We start from the raw sequence: 21,947 nt of genomic DNA on the forward strand, positions 1-21,947 counted from the left end.
ACAGTTAACAAATAGCTCTACATACTCCTAAAGATCTTGCTCGAGAGTGTATCTGCTAGTATCTCGACTCGTTGTTTCTAGCCATCCACTAGCCAGCAAATCTCCATCCCTCGGGCTCACCAGCTGCATCCTCCGCGGTTTTCAGGGCCTTGTTTTTCTTGGCCACGTACCATTTTGTGATGAGAACGAAAACCACAGTGAGGCCACAGCCTGTAATGATAGCACCGCCTCCAGTCTGATAGTAAGGCTCCTGGTTGCGGAGGAAGAAGTATGGTGTAAACCAGTGGGAAACAGACGAAACACAGTTGGCGTAGGCAATGAGGGCAGCACGCTTCGTACGGGGGCGAGGTACAACAGTTGTCTCCCAAGAGATTTGGAGCTAAGAACAAGTAAGCGAATCATCTTTTTGTGGATAATGAGATGGGTGGGAGAACTCACGTTGAGGCCGACGAATGGACCAACCACGAGCAGGATCATACAGAAGTACCGGGCGCCAACGTTGAGGGTGGTGATCATGACAGCGCAGCCGATCAAGGTAAGAAGGATAGGGACGATGATGTGATATCCGTGTTCCAGTCGTCGACCGGAAGACCACGAGACGCCCATCATCACAAGGAAGGCGATGATAGGTGGAGGAGCCTGAATGAGGTAGGTAGTGGTACCGGAGAATCCGAGGGTAGCGACGATCTTGGATAATTGTTAGTACATGTGAAGATGAGGAGTAGGAGTTGCTTACGGAAGGGAAGAAGTCCTTGTAAGACTGTGCGATGATCAAGAAGAAGTGGATGGCAGCGAAGAGATGGGCAAATGGCTCCTTCATGCACATCCAGAAACCATCCCAGTAGCCTCCAGCATCATCTTCAGCAATGCCACCAGCTGACACCGTCTGACGATATTGAGCCATAGCTGCCTCTTCTTCGGTGATGAAGTATGTACCCGTCGAGTCAGGGAAGTTGGGGATGAACCAGAAGCTCACGAGAGCCACTAAGATACTGACAGCACCTGGACGAACTGTTAGCTATATGAATTAAATTGCGACACCTTGAGAAATACCTTCGAGAAGTAAGAACCATTTCCAAGCTCGTAGGTTTGCAAGGCCCTCCATGTTGGTCAAGATACCAGCAGCCAAAAGACCCGAAAGCGCCTGTGAGATAGTATTTCCCGCATGCCAGATACCCATCCTCATAGGTGACTCGTGCTTGGTGTACCAGGAAGAAGTCATGAGGGACACAGCAGGCACAAATGGCCCTTCAGTAAAGCCAATGAGGAAACGGCAGAGACAAAAGCCCCATCCTGCAGTGACAGCAGGCATACAGATGGTCACGCAAGACCAGACAAGCATGCAGCCGGGGAGGAGGATTCGAGGGGTTCCCTTGGCGAGGATGACGTTGGCGGGAATCTGGGAGAGGATGTAGCCCACGTAGAACATGGAGATGCCGAGAGACCAGATTGTATCTGTCATATGGAGATCTTCTTGCATGCCAGCGAGTCGAGCGTTGGAGACGTTGATTCGATCAAGATAGCTGTGTCAGTTAGTAAGAGGAGTCTTGAGGGAGATGGAATGACTGACTTCATTAGCAGCATGGCTGTGACCATGGGGAGGAACTTCCAGTCGAGTTTGCGAACGAGAGATTTCTCAATGGCAGCTCTCTCCTCGGGAGTCTTGTCCTTGATGAGCGGATAGCGCTCGAGGATCTCATCTCGCACAGGAGCGACCTCCTCGTACTCGACATCTCTTTTGATGTCAAAAGACCCAGGTTTTGAGTGCACGGAGCCCGTCATGATGGCAGAGTGATAGACTTAATCAGTCAAGAGATAGAAGAACACAAAGATGGTAGGAGAATGGGCGAGAGACTGCTGCTGATCATTACAAAAACCACGGGTATCATACACTTTTATATATCCCAACCATTCCCCCAAGCTGGATACCTTCTTCCAAGAATGCCAAGATATTGTTGTGTTTTCGCTCTTCCATCCGAGCTCACTACCGCGGTCACCCCCGCATCCCCGCGTTTGTGGAATAACCTTCCAAGATAGAGTGCGACGTTCGCGGGGGCTAGCGTTCGGACTCAACCCGTCGGCTACCACCCGCCAATGAAACTTCATGACTCGGTACCGACGGCCTTGGCCCGGGGGGCTGGGTGATCAAAGCGAGTTGCTGATTGTCCCTGATGAGGAATAGCGTTGCACTATACGACGTAGATGACTTGGGATTTCGGGGGGTATCAAGTCCTGGTAATTCTGCGAGTGTTAACTATATTTTAAGCATATCTACTTTGGGGAAAGTCAACTTACCTGTAGACTGCCCTGTCCTTCCATCATCTTGGTGGACAGTGTTAGGAGGAATTGCTGGAAGATGCTCAAGGCGGAGAACTTGGATGAGCACTGTGTTAGCAGTATAGATGCTTTACTGACTACTTCGAATGTCTGTGTCAAGCCAGTTTGGTTCGGCTGTGGTGCGCGCTGAACGAGGCAGATGTACGCCACAGCAGCTGCCAAGATATCATATGCGTCTAGGAAAGATACCGTGGTGCCACTGCCCGACCTGTTATAGAGTCTCTCGATGAGTGCCTTGCAGCAACTAATCGTATCAGCTTCTACTTCGCTGTCACTCTCAGCGTCGGCTTCGGAGCTTGTCAGACTCGGGTCTTTGGGTTGGACCATTAGGATCAGAGCCCGACATGCTAGTTGGTCCAGGTAATCGAAATGAGGACCCGTTGGGGTAGTAGTTCCTCCGGTTTGTGGGGGGAACTCTCGCCAGAAGCAGAGGTTACTGTAGGAAAACAGTGGGCTGGAACTATGACTTCCAAGTACATCTGAGATAAGTTGTGCATGGGTAATAAGATGCTTGCTCAGAGCGAGCTTATTTCTTACCGACCCTGAGGCAGTTTCATCTCCTGTTATTTCTGGCACCTCATTTATCATCAGTAACGCTCATATCGTCTCATTGGGCATCTTACTGTAACTGAGATGTCGACCTCAGTAATAGTGAATGGTCTACCCATAACCGAGGCCAAAGATCTATAAGATTGGGTTAGTGCTATGCATCCAACTCTGGCACTGAACATACCGGTCCCAAAGGTACACGCTCCAGAATAGCCACTCAACTCGATAAGTGGCTTCAGAATCCGACGTATTCCTTGGCGGTGCAGTTTTATGCAAGCCTGCAGCTATGCAATTCGTCATGATGAAGCCCATGAGGTGCCACGTCGATCCACCTAATGCACTAAACATGGAGAAGACTGCAAGCAGAAGCATGCAGTGCAGGGTGTCGAGAGGCTCTTGAGAGTGAAGAATGAAGGGTAATAGCTTCACAGCTGCAGTGTGGAGATTGCTAGCCAGTGAGGATAGGCGACCAGCATCGGGAGACATGCTGATGCCTATTGCTACAGCCAGGTACGTGTTGAAACGAGGCAGTGCAGTTCTAGCTAGATCAATGCCTTGATCACTCGTCTCCAGAACAGCCTCATATTGCTCATATAAGCGGTTCTCGTCAATATGAGGGAGCCAGACGCTCCAGTCCAGAAACCGGTGGAAGGGACTGAGCGTTAAGTTGCGTGTGAGGGGAATGAGCTGGTCATCCATCACATACGCCGGTTGCGACGATGATGATGCCTTGGAAGGGTCTCGGCCATCTACAGCCAGAGCTGCCGATATTGATTCAATGATGGCGAGTTTATGTGGCTTATCACCCGTGTTTGTTCGAGACTCGGCCATGGCCTTGTTGGACAAGAGGCCAATGGCGCTCATGGTGTCTTGGACACTTGACTGCTCCTCGCCATTGGCAGCGGTCTGTTCATTCACAGGTTCGGATGAAACAGATCCATAATTTGACCGTCGGCGTTTGCCATTGATGGGCAAGACGACATCTACTGTGCCAAAGGAGGTATGTCTGGCTTGAACATGTTTCTGCTCAGCAGCCTTGATCTTTTCTTCAAGTTCAGCAATACGGCGTCTTAGAGACTCGACGTAACTAAAAACATCGGTAAGTGATACATAAACTATGAACGCGATATCGTCACATACCCATTGACTCTCGCATGCGTCAGAGTAGTATTTTCATCATTAAAGTCAAACTGCTGAGACCTAGCAATGCACTCAACGCCAAGATCTGCACACGAAGTACACGCCGGGCGCAACCTATCGCACTAAGACACATTAGTAATAACCCCAAGGTACACGATAGGGACAGGCATCACCTTCTGCTTCCGCCTGAAGCACCGTTCACAGGCAAGACTATTCTTCTGCGGAGGCTGGGACTGTGACGAACTGGGGCTACTGGCCCGTGCAGGGCTTGGTAGCGAGACGCGGGATAGTTCGCGCCAATCAGTTGCCATGTTGCATGTTTCTTTGATTGATCTGGAGGCGGAGAGAGATACGAGACGGAGTGAGCCCGAGGGACGCGTTTGGTCGTCGGAGGGGGAAGATGGAGATGACCCCGGATTTATCGGACTTGGTCCTAGTCACGTGTGATCCGTATTTTAAGTGGTCTAACTTGGTCTGGACAAGCTAGGGGAGGAAAGAAAACACAGGACCATAATCCTAAGTGACAAAGAGACATAGGTAATATAGTCCAAGCTTATGATAGATTGTGATGAGTTTATTTTGGCACCCCACACTAAGGTTTGCTGTTTTCTTGCCCCCCGAGGCACAAGGTCACTGGGGCATGTTGCGGAGAAATTGCACTGGAATTGGACCTTGGAAAATGAGAAAATTACTATCTAAAAACTATTTTGCGTATAAAATAGGAATTCATTGCTTATGCCGCAACTGGGACACCATTAGTGGCCCCATTTGTGATGCCATTCCCATTCGTCACAGCCCCATTCGTCGTACCGTTGATAACACCATTAGTAGCCTTCTTCTCCACTGAGTGACCATTCGCCTGTTGCGACTTGATCACCGAAGTATTCAACGCAGCCATCTCAGTACCTCTCTTAGTAGCCGCACCAAGAAGCAGAGGTCCATCAGTCGCAGCCATGACCCAACGAGCTCCCATCTTGCAAAACTTCTCCACTAGATCAAGACGAGCATGGAGACCACCAACACCCAGCCACTTTCCATGCTTCTTACACGCAGCAATAGTGCGCTCGTAAGCTTCAGTAACACGAGGGTTCTCGTAATCTCCGGGAATGCCCATCTCGGCAGTCAAGTCATTTGTACCAATGAGAAGAGAGTCAACGCCTGGAAGGGCGGCAATCTCATCGACTAGCTCCAGCGCCTCAAGGGTCTCAATCATGGGGATGACCATGGTAGCCGCATTAGTGACGGGATTGGAGATCTTGGCGGGAATAGAGCGAAACTGATGATGCGGAAGACCATTTGTGGAGGAACGGTGACCAATGGGTTGGAACTTGGCTGCGTTGACGACATCCTGAGCATCTTGCACAGAGCGAATGTGAGGAACGATGATGCCGAGAGCGCCGCCGTCGAGAATCCTTGAGACGAAAAAGGGATCTTTGCTGGGGGCGCGGACGATGGGGGAGATGCCGGCGTAGAGAGCGGCGACGCAGAGTTGGTTTGTTGTCTCGAGATCAAAGGAGGAGTGCTCCATGTCTACGAGGATGCCATCGTAGCCGGCTGTCTTGGCCATGCCGGCGATTTCGATGGACTTGACGAGCTTGATGCTCATTGTGTAGGCGACTTCATCGCGGAGAAGCTTCTCTCGCATGGGGTGGGGAATAGGTGCAGCCATTGTGAGGGTAGATTGGGGTGATAGAATGGGTTGGTATGGTGTATTGGAGTAGCCGAGTAGGTGATAGTGGATATTTGGGATTGGAGATGCTGGTGATTGATGAGGATAGAAGCGGTCAAGGTGGTTTCTCAAGCATATTAATATACAACTCTCCAAGATCACAAAGAGTCATATTTGGACCTGGAGAGTTAAACATTGGATAAGTCCTTCTCCGCGTCCGGTCTCGTTCCCCCATCAATTGCCTCCATCCAATTCTAGGACCGAAGCCGATTGTTGGAGCCGAGAAGATCGTGGGGTGCGGAGCGGGGCCGCATACAACCCCGAAAAGGCATCGGACACTGCCCATCTGACATCGGAATGATGCCAACGGATAACGGATGCCGTAAAACGGAACAGAAAGAGAAATGATTCACCGGTTGAATCCCGCGGGAGTCACAGGCCCGTAAGACTCGCCTCGAGCGAGATGCATAAAAGTGCAAGACTTGAGCCTCTTATTCTCTAAACACCAAACTCCACCTCACAACACCAGCATCTCAATACTCCATCTCATTCACCATGGCACCAAGCGCTGTAACAGACACTCCACCAGAGAGTCTCTCTTCTGGAAAGCCAACAGTCTATGTCATGGACACATTCCATCCTCAAGTTATGGCATACTGCCAAGAGAACTTCAACGCCATCACACCAGACAACCCCAAGCACAGCCAGTGGAGGCAAGAAGCACGCTACCTCCTCATGAGATCCTCTCGCTTGACTGCAGAGGATGTCAAGGCTTGTCCCAACTTGATCGCCATCGGCAAGCAAGGCGTCGGTATTGACAAAATCGATGCTGATGCCTGCGCTGCACGTGGTATCAAGATCTTCAACACTCCTGGTGTCAACGCAAGAGCAGTCGCTGAGCTTGTCTTAACACTAGCTACTGCCTCTGCTCGTCAGGTTGGATCTATCGTCGCCAAGCAGTCTTCTGGTATTCTTGTACCCAAGGAGAAATGCTCTGGCTTAATTCTGCATCGCAAGACAATCGGCATTCTCGGAATGGGCAACATCGGCAAATGCGTCGCTAGTATCTTCAGAGGTGCTTTTGAAGCCGATGTCATTGCCTATGATCCCTTCCTCCCCGCTGATGCGTGGGCGGATATTCCTCATCAGCGAGCGAGCTCTGTTGAAGAGGTTCTGGAGTCTTCAGACGTCATCACCGTTCACATGCCCCTTACCCCACAAACAAGAGATCTTATTAGTTACTCTGAGATGAAGAGGATGAAGCGAACAGCTATTGTCATCAACACTGCTCGCGGAGGTATTGTCAATGAGGCAGATCTCAAGCGCGCATTGTCTGAAGGTCTCATCTGGGGTGCTGGTCTTGACTGTCACGAAGAGGAACCACCTAGTTATGAGAGATACCACTCGCTATGGGAGGCTGGTGCTGTTAGCACGCCACATATCGGAGCTGCGACGGCGGAAACGCAGATGCAGACAGGAATGGCGGCGGCGAGATATTTGTTGGAGTTTGCGCTAAACAACCCATGAGATCGCAGAAGTTAGTTGTTAGTTATAGATCTTTCACCAAATACACGATGAATAGTTCATAGTTCACTATCTTTAATTGCTTAGAACTCAAAGCCATCCCAAACACTGGGATTCGTAGGATCTCCATAAACATACTGGCCCAGTGCAGACTCCATATTCCACAGTGAATCATAGTTCAACAGCGCCCAATTTACCGACGACCCATCTTGATACTCCTCAGACATATCGTTCCCATCTTGTCCTGGAACACCAAACTGGCTCACTGGGTCTATTAGACTAGAGCGTGACTGCAAACCCTGATCAAAGAACTGGCGATTCGTTGAAAAGTCTGGCATGTTTCCCAAGGAATTGGGTACAGTACTGGTACCCAGGTCTGGAGAGAAACTTTGACCATTGAAGGCGCTGATGTCGTTTGAGAAGCCCATCGCTGGATCAACTGGGATATTAACAGAGATATCTCGCACATTCGGCCACAGGCGTTGCGACACATCGCGGTGTAGGGCTTCAAAGACGGCTACATAGCTCTTTGCGTCTGGGAGTTGTCGGGCAACACTGTTCAATAACTCTTGACAAAGCAGTAGACCTTGATGAGATGCGCGCATGTCCTCCTGGCTAAGCTTCTTGGATACGGATATGCAGTACATGACCGACAACGCAGCCGTGAAGAGCATATGAAAGTAGCTTCGTGTGTGCGTCACCATACCTGGTTTCTGACATATGATGTGATATCTCTCAATAGTCTCAAGCGCAGATCTGAGAAAGACAATCAGGATCTCTTTTGGTGGAGAGCCGTTGACCTTTGGGACTAGGTCAATTGCGCGACGGAGGACAGATAGTCTCTCACGGGCGATGAGCGAGTCGTACCACTCTTGTGTTTCGTACAGACAGCTCGGTTCCTGTATTATAGGGTTGCTGCTTCTCCAGTCTTTCAGCTCTTTCAACAGCTTCGTCATCACAACATGGACATGACCAGCGAGTAAGTGCTTCGACCTTGTATTAGAGATCTTGCGCCTCAGCTTGGAGAACTCGGTCTGTATATGTGATGATATCTGCCTCAGCCGCACAGAGACGAAGAAGATAGTCATTTCATTCTGCACGTTAGGCTCGCGAGTGAAGTTCAAGGAATCGAGGCTTTGGACGTCGCGGCTGGCTGCTTCGAGTTCCTCGTCGCTGACTTCAACTGGAAACTTTGTCTCAATATCTGCATCATCGATCAAGAATGGACGATCCAAAGTCGTTGAACTGTAGCGATCGATGAGATAAAACTGCCAGAATATTCTCCTTCTGAGCTGTGTTTGTAGTAAATCGCCTCGGATATCAGTCCCGTTGTGAAGACCAAGTTCGATGCAGAGACGCCCGCAGAGTCGAACGACGTCCCAGATCGAAGTACCTATTGGGTGGTAGATGCCGAATCTACATATAAGCAACAAATCTTGAACAGAATCCAGTCCCCGAGTCAGAAAGTCGCCGTCGAGGTGCTGTAGAGCTGCATTGTAGTATGCTTCTGGGTGGCGATGGTGAAGCTTGTTGCGGTATGGCAGAACTGCCCCGATGGCGCATATCATGAAGGCTCGGAAGAGGTCGTGGCTTGAGGCTTTGGTGGATGTGCCTTGGCCATTGAAGAGACGCTGATGAAGGGCCCAGATGCTTCTGCGGAGAAGGAACGGGTTCTGTATGTGTGCCCAGCTCAAGCTGCAAACTTGTTAGTAGATGGGTAGAGACAAGAAGATTGTGACTGACTATTTCTCGAATAACATCTGTGTCTCTACTGCAGATGGTAGAGAGCAAGGGGCTATCGAGACTTCATCGGTGCCGGGTGCATCAGCCAATGTTCTTAGCAGAGTGGCATGTGACTTTCTCCAGTTCGCGTCAGAGAATAGATGCGCGATGAAGCTATCATCATATGTCAGTCGGTGTCTGGTATGTTATCGCCATGAAACATACCTCAGGCTTGCTCCTTCGCGTGCCACGGGTGAAGACGCTGCGATGGATCTCACGGTATGTCTGTCATCTGGACTGGAGGTATCCACCGTACTTGGGTTAGCGACCACGATTGACTCGAGTTCTTGAAGCCTAATGGACAATTCTTGCTCTTTTCTTTCCAGCTCATCGATCTTACTATGGGTGACTACCGTCAGAACGATTGAGAAAAGGCATTGTCGGAGACCTACGCTCTCGATAACTGGCCATGATTGTCAAAGTCAATGCACGAGACGAGACATTCCAGCCCATTGCGTGTACATAGAGAGCAACTAGGCCTATTGTTGTCACACTGAGTCACTCCTGTCAGCACGTCAATTGAAGATAGAGTATGTCCCAAGTCTGACCTTGGTCTTCTTCTGGGCGCATGATTGACACGCTGGAAGTCTTGGTAGACGCGACATCCTGTTCCATTTGTGATTGGCTAGAACCTAAGCTGGGGTTGTTGGAGGACAAAATCATGGGGATCAGCTTGATATAAATGCTCCAATAATAAAGAGGCTACGGTGATAGAGAGGAGATATCACGTGCTTCGCCCCGCAAATTGTTCACCAAAATAGGAATAGGTCACGTTTGACGCGTTTTGAGGCACTGACTTTTTGTTGCAGCTAAAGGATTATTTACAAGAACATCAACTTAAAAGTTTGACCATAGCCACCCTATATTATATCTTCTCTTGCTCGAGCACTTAATATCTGTTCTCAACATGTTTTGACACCACCGATTCCTGATCCTTCATCTCAGGTTCCAGGATCTCGCGTACCGCAGGCTTCAAATCATCAGCAGTAGGGTAGGCAATCTTGTGCACGGTGTACCAAGGCCTCTCAAACAGCTTATCCATGCTCTCCAAAGACCGACCAGAGGTCTCGGGCATCGCAAAGTAAACATAAACCAGAGAAATAGCGCAGATACTAAGAAAAAACATAAAAGCTCCATAACGCTGAGTCGCTGCCAAGAGAGAAGGCATGGCACGTGAGCAGCCAAAGTACATGGCCCAATGAACGGCCATGAGAATGGAAACGTTGATGGAACGAATTCTGAGGGGAAAGACTTCGGCTGAGACGAGATAAGGAATGGAGAACCAGCCGATGGACCAAGCGATGGCGTGGATGTAGATGGCCGCGATAGCTGCGCGACTAGCTGCCATGGCAGATGAGCTTGCCTCAATCTTCTCGGGAGTCCAGCCATTGGTGACCTTGAGGTAAGCACCGACAAAAGCTAGAGTAAAGATCTGCATGGTGATGCCAGTCATGAGAGAGCGACGTCGGCCGATGAAGTCGATGACAAATACGGAGAAGATGAGAACGGACACAAACTTCAAGATTGCGTAGCAGCCAGTAGCCAAGAAGCGAGCTTCGGTACCCTCAATACCCAAGTACCCAAAGATAGTAGGGCTGTACTGAGTGATAGCGTTGGCACCGGACCACTGCCCAAAGACATGGCAGGCGAACATGAGAATAAAGCGTCGTCGGTTAGACAGATCCGTGAATGTCTCCTTAATCAAGTCCCAAGTATTGGCACCAGAAACGATCTCGATCTCATGATTCAACTGGCTCTCAATACCCTGAAACTCAGATTGCACATAAGGGTGATCTTCTGGAAGTCCTCGGAAGCGAGACAGCGTAGCAAGTGCCTCTGTTCTCTTGTTCTGACTGAGCAAGAAGCGGGGAGTCTCTGGAGTGAAGAACGTGCCGACACCCCAGATGAGAGCGGGGATGAGCTGAAGTGCGGTTGGGAGCTGCCATTGCAAGTTTGTGCCGGCGTGGTATTTGGTGACGCCGTAGTTGAAGAAGAAGCCGAAGACGACGCCGAGTTGTTGACAGCAGGTGTACTGGAGGGTCAAGAGACCACGAATAGGTTGCGGCGAAATCTGAATAGAGATACACGTTAGTTGGAGATGTTACAGAGTGAGAAAAGGGAGTCATACCTCTGCGATATAGACCGAAGGCAGGACAGTCGTCGCACCAATACCAATACCCGAAATGACACGAGTGGCATAAAGGGCACCAATATTCCCACTACTAAACGTTTGACCAAAAATACCAGCCATGTAAACAACAGTGAAGAACTGAAAGGTACGCGTTCGGCCAAGTCGCTGGGTAAGCCAAACACAACCCAAACATCCAAAGACAGCACCAGCCGTAGCAATAGCCACGATCCAGCCTTTTGTGTTGGCATATTGATGATCGGTCTGGTTATCGATTCCGAAACGCTCTTTGAACACCTCCATGATGACGAGGGAGGCGATGTTTCCTGCCAAGTAATTAGTGGGAGTTGGCGGTAGATGGTTGTGAGACTGGACTAACCTTCGTCGAAACCCTTGGCGACACCAGAGAAACTCCAGATGCAGGTACACATGAGGAGATACCAGTTAAAGATCTCCTTCGGACTGTCTTTGATGGCCCGTTTAGTGGCCTTGATCATATTTGGTCTCGCCATTGTGAACTGTGACTGTTGTAACTGGTGAAGATGGGAGGAGGACGAGAGCTTGAAGCTGAGGGAACAGGATCGTCCTTGGGAGAAAGGGGGTGCAATATATCCTACCCAGTCTCGCTGAAATTCCTTCCCCAGAAAGTCAACGGGGATTACCGAAGCGTGGAGATAAAAATGCAACGCTCACGTCCTGGAGAAAAAAAGGCGGGGATGATCTTGGTTCCCCCGAGATTCAAAGCTTCCCCAGACCTCGGAGTGGGCCCCTTGTTTAGCGTGGAGTCAAAGTGTTGTCGTCGGAGCATGTCCTAGTGTTGTCGGGCTGCACCCGGAGGAGGCTTCGGAGCGTAGATTTGGGTAAGTTGCTGACGGAGATGGGGTACCCCTCGTCACGAGTCAGTGATGGTGTTGCATTGGGGAACGCCACGGCAAAGGACCCGGGAAAAACGCGGCGGACAGAATGAGTTGAGCTGATGCTTGGTAAGAATCGGGTCATCAAGTCTTAGGTGAAGTGACACCGATGATTGCGGCCATGATGTTGTTGGAACTGCCGCACAGAGTGATAATTGAACGGCGCAGATTGGCTTCGAGCTACTATGGGCCTCCCGGCATAGGCTCAAGAGCCATTGTCACGTCTTGAGAATGGACAACGGGACGAGAATGTGATATGCAGTCATACGCTTCCCAGTATCTCTTGACTTACGAAACGGGATATAACTGATCAAGCATACCGCGGTGTTTGGTAAGGAAGATAATATGTAGTTCATGGTCCAAGTCTATCGTTATTATTACTCTTTGCTTTGCTTCAGCGCCGGCGCAGCGACAGCTCCCCGACAATGCCACTCCACCTTCTGAATATTGCCCTCCAAACTATCAGTAATAAACAAAGTCTTATGCTCTGGACCTCCAAAACAGCAATTCGTCAAATTAATCCCCGGTGATCCGCTAACAATCCTAGCCTTGGGTATCCCATGCGTATCCACCACAAAGATTGAACCAAGACTTGGATGACAGATGAACAAATTGCCTTCTTCATCAAGGGCCAGACCATCAGGACCAGCATTGCCAAAAGACTGGAAGAACACACCGGCTTTGGAGGTTGTGCCGTCTGCGTGTAGGGGTAGGCGCCAGACTTGGTTTGCGCGTGTCATGGCGACGTAGAGGAAGCGCTCGTCTCGTGAGAGGACGAGGCCATTTGGTGAAGGGCCGTTGTCAAGGAGTGTGTCGAGTCTTCCGTCTGGGGATAAACGGTAGACGCGGCCTGTTGGATCTGTCATGCCCGTTTGGCCTTGGTCTGTGAAGTAAAGATTGCCCTTGGAGTCAACGATCAAGTCATTAGGCCCCTTGAATCGCTCGAGATTCTTCCTCGTCAACTTTGGACCGATCTTTCCTGTTTCTGGATTGAAAGAGAGTATACCCTACTGTAATCAGCATCACTCATAAACTCAGACGTAAGTTGTGATTACCTGCTTATAGTCCGCAACCAACAAATCCCCATCAGCAGTCCCAACTAGCCCATTTGGCTCACCATCCCAAGTGCACGCAACGCTAACATTTTTGTCGGTATCAATCTTGAGGATGCGACCATAAGGAACATCCACGACATAGAGATTCCCAGCGCTGTCGACAACGGGTCCCTCAAGGAAGATGTGCTGGAATGACCCCGCAAAGCCCCCGCGCCATTCTGACTCTTGACCCAAGCAGCGCTTGTCGTCCGGGATGCGCAGATGAATCTCTGCTTTGATCACGGGAGGAGGTGGGTAAAAGTTCATTTCGATCAAGATTATGTAGAGCCTGACTGAAGATAGCGATCGCAAGATGCTGTTGGGATCCTTTATAGGCGCTGAGCGTTGAGCTGTTTTGGGGTATGCTGTTGTGCGGAGGAACTCCGATGGGTCTGATGCTACGGCTTGGGGACTAGTCACGCTTTAGTCTACATTGGAGACCTAGTCTCCTCACGGGCAGCATCATCAATGTCCTCTGACGTCGGTTCGGAAATCTTGGGCCTTGTAAGAGCTGTAGTCAATGCCAATTAAGATACTGATGAATGTGCGCTCCAGCCTTGGATGCGACTTGTGATGCGTGTGAGCTCTAGCGGGCATTATTTACTTATGACTCTCATGATCTTGCTGAATCTCGTCAATGGCCCAAGCTCAATTATAGAGTTCATGTGAGACAACACAGCTAAGAAGATAAAGTTTTGCTTGTAACTTTTTATATGCGAAGTGTCTGAAAACCCTAGGTCATAATCACAAGGACAACAGATCTATAAGCTTCATGGTGTCGACTACGTGAAGATTGAGCTTCAAGTTAAATGTTATTCTGGAACTTCTTTCTCTGCTTTCTGTAGCCAGGACATCTGACAAGGTTTACATATCAAAGTCAATAACTCTACGCCACACCATGTCCATATTTTGCGCCATACAGCATTTGCTTCTTAGAGTTAAACGAATGGCATAAGCCATTTAAGAATATATTCACTTTGCTCGCTGCAACTTTGTAAGAACTCAAATCCTAACCTCGTGGAAACTTCTTGTATATAAGAAGCTATCGCAACCTTCCCCTAAGGTTCTATTATTATGCAGCAGCCCACTGTACCGTTTAAAATCGAGAAGCAGGAGACCCATCATGACAGAAGAATATGGTATTACAACACTGACACGGAGATGGTAAGTCCTACCTGAGTCCAGTGTTGGGATACATATTGACACACAGTAGTTTACGGGCATCGCGAAAAATCCTATGTCCAATACATCGACCCGCCACCTCGGACACCATCGCTCGTCGCCCTGAAGTAACGCATGAACCCGAACCTCAGCTCAATACTCCATGGAATCTCGAACGAATATCCCCAGGCCATGCCACAAACGACGGTTCACTCCGATGCCACGATGATGAAACCGAGATATCTGGCGCATATGTATACCTGATAGATTCTGGCATAAATTTCTCACACACTGAATTCTCTGGCCGGGCTTTGAACGGAGCGAACTTCGTCCCAGGGTCACCAGATTACGATGAAGTTGGGCATGGCACTATTATGGCAGGAATTATTGGAGGGACTACGTATGGTCTGGCTAAGAATTGCACCATAATTTCGGCCAAGGTGGTGCATAAAATGGGTAAAGGCAAAGCAGAGCGGCTCCCCCAGGCTGTTGAATGGGCTATCAACGACGCCATTGCGAAGGGCGTCGCGGAAAGGAGCGTCATGAACATATCTATCGCCTGGAAGTACAACGCCATGATTAATAGTGCCGTGAAGAAAGCTACGAAGGCTGGTATCACGGTCATTGTTTCGGCGGGTAATCAGGGTAAGCCTGCTTCTACCTATTCCCCTGCCTCAGCTAGTACTGCCATCACAGTCGCAGCGAGTGGCCTCGATAACCGCCGTGCTCCGTTCTCCAACTACGGCCTCCAGGTTAATATATTCGCTCCGAGTATTCGTGTCCCTACTGTCTCGAGCTCAGTTGGTAATGGATCTCGTTATAGTTCTGGCACGAGTGCGGCAGCGGCGTATGTGTCGGGTCTAGCTGCGCACTTTATTTCCAGCGAGAACTTGAGGGGTTGCAAGGCTGTGAGGAGGAGAATTATGCGCGCGAGTTTGAACGGTGTGATAAAGGATACGCGTTGGAGCAGGAACCGCCTTGCGTCTGACGGCTTGGCAAGAAATTGAATTCTTTTGACAAGTTCAGTGGAAGCTGATAGTCAGCGGCTCATGTTTTTGTTATCCCCATATAACTCTAGATCACTGATTCTGATACTTGTGTAATACTATTCTTTCAAGACTTCAAACTGTTGGACAGAGAAAAGGTTACTTGTAATAGTTTGGACAGTGATATTTATTCATCGTAAGGATAGAGTGTTATGTCTCGTCGCAGCCCTCGCCAAGATCTCGTCGGACGCTAGGTTCTCTTACATACTCATCCTGCGCTTCGTATTATCACTCTGCCATCCCCTTGCTCTCTCAAATCCATTTTTACCCTCGTAGAAGTCTTCGAAAGCCTGACGAATACCATCAGCACTAGTTGATACAAATGGCCCTTGCTGAACGATTGGCTGGTCGAGGATTTGGCCGGCAATTAAGAGAAGGCGAGCGCTGAAACCCTGGTTCTCAGCAACCTGGACAGAAACGGCATCTCCTCCTGGCTTATATAGCACCGTACCATGCTGATCCACCCTTGTCAATGCTCCGCTTAGAGACGCGAAATCGGCTGAACCTTCAAATACAAAAGCGAAGGCATTCCAATCCTTAGGTAGAGGTTGGACCAGTTTGCCACCTGGTTGAATCTCGACGTCTAGATACCACACTGGGGTATATGACAAGTCTTTGACGCTATCGACGTCGCCGACCTTGCCTGATATAACCTTGACCAGAACCTTGCCATCGTCTAGATGCGCGCTTGGGATCTCACTGGCTCTCAGATCTCGATATCTGGGCTCACACATCTTGAGATGTTTTGGGAGGTCGACCCAAAGCTGTAGGCCCATGCTGTCACCTCCATCAGAGCCCTCGACGGGCTGCTCGGAATGCATAATGCCTCTGCCCGCAGTCATAAACTGCAAGTCTCCAGCATTCAAAATGCCCCTGTTTCCAGCAAAGTCCTCATGCTCAATGGCGCCCTTGAGGATGTAGGTGACTGTTTCTTGTCCTCGGTGGGGATGATCGGGGAAACCTGCGCCATTGCCGCCCTTCATGAAGTCAAGCATGAGGAATGGTGAGAAGTTGCGCTGTTGTCGGCTGCCAATGGAGCGTCGCACTCTAGCTCCAGCGCCTTCAGCCTGTTCGATGGCGGTGAAGATTTTACTGATCGTTCTTAGTTCCGGCATGGTCGATAGGTGGCTGAAGTGAGAATGGTGTGTTGGTGATTAATTTCTGTGTCAATAATTTATAACTTTTTAGTAGGCTGGATAGTCTTGTTCAGCGACTTCAATAATTGGTATAAGACTTGACCAGGCGATGATATATATATATATATATATATATGGGCACATACTCAATCTAGACAGAGAGTCAAGTGTCTCTGATTGTTAATGCTTACGAGATTCAGGTGGGGCAATCACATATCAGAGTCGGCTTAATTATAGAGGCTTGGCTAGTGATGTTGCGAAACAGTATAAGCAAAATCGGTCACCCGCTACGCAGTAGAGCTCTGTTCGCCATATATGTCAGTCATAAGATCTGAGATGAGACGGTGTAGTAGAGATAGTCTCCTTCCAGATATTAAACATGTACGGCGCAGCTTCTTCATGAAATGGATTGGCGCCAATGGGCCAGGAAAATTGAGTGTAGCAAGAAGAGGTGTTATGACAAATCAGCCGCGCGGTAATTCGGCCTCCTGAAATGCTTACCGCGCGGGAACTCCACTGAGGAAGGGCAGTTTAATAAATAGAGGTTAAAACTCCTTGAGACAGTAGGTTGCATATAAGGGTTAGCCTAGAGTCGTCTGGGCAACAGTGATCAGGCGAATCTGCAAAGGGTCACCTTAAGGATCTTTGTCTTTCAGTCTATAACAAGCTATATCCGCCAGCTCAGATCAGTAAGACTAAACTAGTCTGCAGGTAGATAGGAGGAGAGACTTGATGAGGTATCAGGTTAGATAGCGTTACTCATGGCACTTATTAATTTCTCCCTATTGACTACTTATTCATAAAAGACTTGTGCACATTAAATGCCCTTACAGTAAGTAGCCCAAGACTGCTCACTACCTAACCATTCTCGGTGTCTGCCAGTTCTGACCGCCTACTCAATCGTCGCCACCATCTCAGTCCAGCCTCTTGCGATATCGCACCATCAATATCTCCCTCCAAAAATGTCATACAATCAATTTCCCAATCGGAGACGAGTGATACAAGCATGCGTAAACTGCCGTATGCGCAAGACGCGCTGTGACGCTGTCCAGCCAAGATGCGGCCTCTGTGCTTCTCAGAATGTCGATTGCGTCTATCGAGATGCGAAACAACCCAAGATTGACTATAACACTCAGGTCCTCCTGGAGCGGATGCAGCTTCTCGAGGATCGCATTCTATCGTCGAAGTCAGCATCGCAGAGTCAGAGAGTTCAGCCGGAAGCCTCACCTACGAGCCATCATGATCCACAGCATGACTCAACCATTGAGGGCCGAGAGCCTGTGTTTGAAGTTCAAATACCGCTGTCGCATACAGCTAACGCGAATCACGTTTTCTCATGGAGCTTGGTTCAGACCCTTCTCTCAGAGAACGGCGCAGATGAACAGGACTTGCTGAGATATGCAGATGCAACCGAAGTCTTCTTCCAAGAGCAGCAGAACAACCAACATCCGTCGACAACGTCACAGCCTCCTTCCTCGTGGAAGCTCTACGACAGCTCATACTGCAGATCGTCTCTTTATGACAATGTAGGACGGCTGCGCGATTTGATCCACCTCTACTTTACAAAAGTCAACATCTTCTTCCCTCTGTTATTGAAGATCGATATTCTCAAGATCTTCGATATAGTAACAGCTAGGGAGTTTTACGGAGAGAATGACACACCGATGGTTGATATGCCGCGATATGGCCTGCTTCTTGTGGTTCTTTGCCTGGCATTGTTGAGTTCGAGTGGACAGTCTGACATATGCCTCGAAGCTAACCATAAAACATTCCCAAACAGCTCGAATAATCTGGAGGATCAGCTGAGAAGTGAATTATGGTGCAAGGCAAGATTGATACTGGGTTACATCTCGACTGATATGTCGTTAGAGGCTGCTCAGGCCAGTATGCTCACAAGGTGAGTTATCATCCTACGCCTCATGGAAACGACTGACGATTTAGCATCTACATGGGTGCTTCGGGTGCAGTAGCAGAAGCTTTCCACTGGGCACACGCAACAGCTGTCAAGTGCGAGACCATGGCCCGATTACAAGCAAAGAGCGAGACTGTCTCTGATGGCTTCCGTCGTTTGTACTGGATATCCTTCATATACGAATGTGATTTCATATCCGAGATATCTATTGTGTCGCCGTCTGGTATAGCACGATATGAAGACAAAATTCCATACCCAGCCTTCAATGCCGAAAGCCACCCCATCTCGCCATCCGTGCCAGATTCATCAGAAGCCAGCACGATAAGAAGTCAGGAAGAGCTTGTCGCATTTCAGATCACTACAAACTCAGCCATCAGACGGTTTCTGAACACTGTCAACAGTGTTGTTTACGATGACAAGGAGCAGTTCCGGACGAGGCGATCCAACTACGCATCTTGGCTGCTCAGAATATCGGAAGATCTCTGGTCGCATCACTCTGCCATATACCGCAATCTCCCCGAATTTCTCCTTAGCAATCCATCTCAAGATGTCCCTATGACAGGTGCTGATACAAGTTCACCTGCAAGTCTTCAATCCCCAACAGCGCGTATTCAGGGCATACCAGTCGGCAATGACTCATGGAACATCTTGAGACTCAAGGGGCGATACTATGCAGGCCAATATATTATACACAGGCCTTTCATCGAATTCATTGTCCTCAACATCGATAATTTTGAGTCTCATCCTTGCAAAGAGGCAGTTCTGAAACGATCCAAGTCTTGTTTGGATGGGTGTTCGGGGTTCATCAAGGTATTTGATGTTCAGACGGTAAATAGTCTGACGTGTTTGTTCCCTACTGGCATGGTGTAAGTAACCCAACCACTACTCCTTTGGCTATTACTGACCTTTGCTTTCCTTTACAAGTACCTTCACCATGACCATTATCTTGATGGTGGCAACCATCTTTCCGATATTTAAGGACCTACTGCCTGACGATGTGGAGGATGTGATTTTGGCTGGGAAGAGGAACCTCGCTCGATTCAGCCAGAGTGTGGCAGAGTTTTCATGGCACATGGAGATACTAGAGAGGCTCGATGGGGCACGGCAAAAACGAATAGCAAGGCAGGAGGGATAGTTAAATTACTGTTCTTGTAATGACAATACTGATATTTTGTTCAAGTTGCATAGGGATATAGGTACAATTTGTCTCTATTGTTCAGTTTTTGGGTCTGTATAATATGTATAAGAACGAGTTTATGCTGCGACAGGCACAGGTTGAGCTTGCGGTTGTTGTTGTTGCTTCTTCAGCTCAGCTTTCAGCTTTTCCTCTGGCGACAGCTCAAAAATACCAACACCCGAGACAGATGCCTCTTTCGAGGCTGCATCACTTGGAGAACCTTCTGACGCAATAACCTTCCCTTCCAACCTCTTATCCCCAGCCTTCATAGGGGCATATGTCTTCAGCAGTTCATTCAACTGCTCCCTCTGCATGCAATTCTCATACTTCCAGCTCGCAGCTAGTTCATCCAGTTCCTCAAAGCTCTTATCCTTGAAGTAATCCGCCCACTCGGGGATCATATACTCAGCCATGGTAATTCCTCGAATACCGCGAAAGACATGCATGTGCATGCGCCATTGCCAGGGATACTTCTTGGAGTATTTTGCAGGGACGTTATCTTCGAACCACTGGTGTAGTGGACCGAAGAGACCGTCTTGGAGATGTGCGTCGTCGTAGGCCCATGAGTCGACAGCGAGATCTCGTTTCTTCTTGATGATGGGGCCGAGGAGTTTGAGCCAGGGAGAGTCTGGGGAGACATGGGTCATTCCCATTACGTTGACGTCTTTGTATGCCCAGATCGACCATGCTGAGATACTTTAGCACTGAAATGGGATGATGCGAATCCTAGGTAACCTACCAATGCTCTCAGAAGTGTAAATAGCCATCTGTCTATCCAGCATATTATATCGTTCTTGGTTCTGGACTTCCCAGTCTGGGTTGTACTCTTTTCGCTCGTAGATGGGACCGAATTCCCCTGCACACAGAAGTTAGCTAGGTCATCAAATGAGCCATCGCAACTGGACTTACCATTCCAGATTGGAACGTTGTGCTTCTTCATAAACTCCACCTTGCGGTCGTACATTCTACGAATGTAGCTCTCCTGTTCTTTTGTGCCTTGGAACCTACCAATCCGGTTTGGGAACCCAAAGCCGCAGTAGTCGTGGATGGCGTATACGGAGTTATCCCATACCCTGTCGAAGCCTGTAAAGTCCATGCTGAATCTGTGTCGGGGGTGTCATTAGTACGTCTGTAGAAGATCAACTCAAGCAGGTGGTACTTACGTGTTGCCTTCCAAGAACAAGATATGGCCAGGATCAATGTTTCTGATTGCTGGCACAATCCGGTCGTAGAAGGCCAACAGGCGAGTCCACTCAACATCAGCAGGCTCGTTCATGGGATTGTAACCAGCAACCCATGGATTTCCCTTATATCTCCGCGCGATATGTTCCCACAGATTGATCGCTCTGTCTTGGAAGTGTTTGTGGTCCCAGAAGGCAGCGTATCCAGTCGGGTTATCGCAGTGCCAGTCCTGATTCTGTCCACCAGGTAGGGCGTGAAGGTCGAGGATGGTATAGATGCCATATTTAGCGCACTGCGACTCACGTTAGCAGCTTCTGATAGAGAGATCCGTGGTGACTTACGAGATTGATGACTCGGTCAACATGTTTGAAGCCTTCTTCCTTGATGACAAATGGGTTCATGTCATCTTCAAAGTGTCTGTAATTGAGACATAATCGCAGACAATTGAAGTTCAGTGAAGCAAGGAACTCAGCATCCTTTTCACCGAAGAAATACTCGAGGAACTTGTCGAAGAAGAAGTCATGCTTCTCTTGGCCGAGCACTTTGAGGAGCGCCGCTCGGATCTGGTGTTCTCGCCCGGGGAAGCCGTTCATGAAGTTCTCCATGAGCATCCAGCCACCGAGGGCAGTCTGTGATGACGGTGTTAATCGCAATACATTATAAAAGCGAGCACAGCATGGGTATGGGAACTTACACCGCGCAAGAGTACTGCATCGCCGTTCGCGTCGACAATGCGATTGCAGTCTGTCTTGAGAATTCCGGTAGTCATGATGGTGGTCAGCAGCCGATGAATTGGTCAATAACAGTGTGAATGATGCAGAGACGGGCGCGTATGGACTTGTCCTAAATACCCCATGGCACAAACTCCCTCGGAATATTTCCACTTTGCACATCTCATGATCATACCAATGATATTAGCTCATGAGAACGCAGTGGATTGCCGAGGATAAGCCAACTTCTGTTGACATCAAGATACTGTTCGGGGGAGTCAATTCCTTGCCCCGAGACCAAGCTGCAGCGGACGCGAGCCAATCATAGCGCTTCGGGGCAGCTAAAATCTAACCCCGACATTCTCGAAGTGGAACACGAGTCGTGAAAATTCGTAGGGGCAATGATTTAGCTCCCCCGAGACGCCATGATTGGTCCATCTCGATCCCCTCTCTCCACAGGTCCTCACTCATGACTATGAGCAATTC

General features: G+C 49.1%; 10 protein-coding genes across 10 annotated transcripts; 3 read left to right on the forward strand and 7 right to left on the reverse strand.

Moving 5' to 3' along the window:
• Positions 1 to 88: 88 nt before the first annotated feature.
• FTJAE_359 (tartrate transporter) lies at positions 89 to 1,782 on the reverse strand (the record flags this gene model as incomplete). Its single annotated transcript, XM_037349903.1, has 5 exons — positions 89 to 379; positions 439 to 687; positions 737 to 1,002; positions 1,054 to 1,523; positions 1,571 to 1,782. 5 exons carry the CDS (start codon positions 1,780 to 1,782, stop codon positions 89 to 91), a joined length of 1,488 nt encoding a protein of 495 aa, XP_037212477.1.
• A 320-nt stretch (positions 1,783 to 2,102) lies between these two features.
• Positions 2,103 to 5,695, reverse strand: FTJAE_360 (STB5-SIN3 binding protein; the record flags this gene model as incomplete). The annotated part of the gene is made up of 7 exons (XM_037349915.1): positions 2,103 to 2,168; positions 2,296 to 2,797; positions 2,875 to 2,897; positions 2,961 to 3,021; positions 3,071 to 3,973; positions 4,027 to 4,111; positions 4,837 to 5,695. 7 exons carry the CDS (start codon positions 5,693 to 5,695, stop codon positions 2,103 to 2,105), a joined length of 2,499 nt encoding a protein of 832 aa, XP_037212478.1.
• Positions 5,696 to 6,250: 555 nt separating this feature from the next.
• On the forward strand, positions 6,251 to 7,222 carry FTJAE_361 (SER3-3-phosphoglycerate dehydrogenase; the record flags this gene model as incomplete). The annotated part of the gene is made up of 1 exon (XM_037349926.1): positions 6,251 to 7,222. The coding sequence occupies one exon, from the start codon at positions 6,251 to 6,253 to the stop codon at positions 7,220 to 7,222; it is 972 nt and encodes a 323-aa protein (XP_037212479.1).
• Positions 7,223 to 7,302: 80 nt separating this feature from the next.
• Positions 7,303 to 9,571, reverse strand: FTJAE_362 (PPR1-transcription factor regulating pyrimidine pathway; the record flags this gene model as incomplete). Its single annotated transcript, XM_037349937.1, has 4 exons — positions 7,303 to 8,914; positions 8,963 to 9,115; positions 9,167 to 9,404; positions 9,550 to 9,571. 4 exons carry the CDS (start codon positions 9,569 to 9,571, stop codon positions 7,303 to 7,305), a joined length of 2,025 nt encoding a protein of 674 aa, XP_037212480.1.
• A 319-nt stretch (positions 9,572 to 9,890) lies between these two features.
• Positions 9,891 to 11,641, reverse strand: FTJAE_363 (quinate transport; the record flags this gene model as incomplete). Its single annotated transcript, XM_037349948.1, has 3 exons — positions 9,891 to 11,072; positions 11,130 to 11,455; positions 11,509 to 11,641. The coding sequence occupies 3 exons, from the start codon at positions 11,639 to 11,641 to the stop codon at positions 9,891 to 9,893; spliced, it is 1,641 nt and encodes a 546-aa protein (XP_037212481.1).
• A 779-nt stretch (positions 11,642 to 12,420) lies between these two features.
• Positions 12,421 to 13,404, reverse strand: FTJAE_364 (gluconolactonase; the record flags this gene model as incomplete). The annotated part of the gene is made up of 2 exons (XM_037349959.1): positions 12,421 to 13,028; positions 13,161 to 13,404. The coding sequence occupies 2 exons, from the start codon at positions 13,402 to 13,404 to the stop codon at positions 12,421 to 12,423; spliced, it is 852 nt and encodes a 283-aa protein (XP_037212482.1).
• Positions 13,405 to 14,260: 856 nt separating this feature from the next.
• On the forward strand, positions 14,261 to 15,305 carry FTJAE_365 (uncharacterized protein; the record flags this gene model as incomplete). The annotated part of the gene is made up of 2 exons (XM_037349970.1): positions 14,261 to 14,301; positions 14,351 to 15,305. 2 exons carry the CDS (start codon positions 14,261 to 14,263, stop codon positions 15,303 to 15,305), a joined length of 996 nt encoding a protein of 331 aa, XP_037212483.1.
• Positions 15,306 to 15,544: 239 nt separating this feature from the next.
• FTJAE_366 (pirin (iron-binding nuclear)) lies at positions 15,545 to 16,459 on the reverse strand (the record flags this gene model as incomplete). The annotated part of the gene is made up of 1 exon (XM_037349981.1): positions 15,545 to 16,459. One exon carries the CDS (start codon positions 16,457 to 16,459, stop codon positions 15,545 to 15,547), a length of 915 nt encoding a protein of 304 aa, XP_037212484.1.
• A 983-nt stretch (positions 16,460 to 17,442) lies between these two features.
• On the forward strand, positions 17,443 to 19,527 carry FTJAE_367 (oleate-activated transcription factor 1; the record flags this gene model as incomplete). The annotated part of the gene is made up of 3 exons (XM_037349992.1): positions 17,443 to 18,377; positions 18,422 to 19,258; positions 19,317 to 19,527. The coding sequence occupies 3 exons, from the start codon at positions 17,443 to 17,445 to the stop codon at positions 19,525 to 19,527; spliced, it is 1,983 nt and encodes a 660-aa protein (XP_037212485.1).
• A 119-nt stretch (positions 19,528 to 19,646) lies between these two features.
• Positions 19,647 to 21,520, reverse strand: FTJAE_368 (murein transglycosylase; the record flags this gene model as incomplete). Its single annotated transcript, XM_037350003.1, has 6 exons — positions 19,647 to 20,257; positions 20,309 to 20,425; positions 20,479 to 20,672; positions 20,733 to 21,043; positions 21,093 to 21,380; positions 21,446 to 21,520. The coding sequence occupies 6 exons, from the start codon at positions 21,518 to 21,520 to the stop codon at positions 19,647 to 19,649; spliced, it is 1,596 nt and encodes a 531-aa protein (XP_037212486.1).
• Positions 21,521 to 21,947: the final 427 nt, after the last annotated feature.

This window comes from Fusarium tjaetaba, assembly GCF_013396195.1.
Source record: "Fusarium tjaetaba strain NRRL 66243 chromosome Unknown NRRL66243_c0000011, whole genome shotgun sequence".
Taxonomy (NCBI): Eukaryota; Fungi; Ascomycota; class Sordariomycetes; order Hypocreales; family Nectriaceae; genus Fusarium; species Fusarium tjaetaba.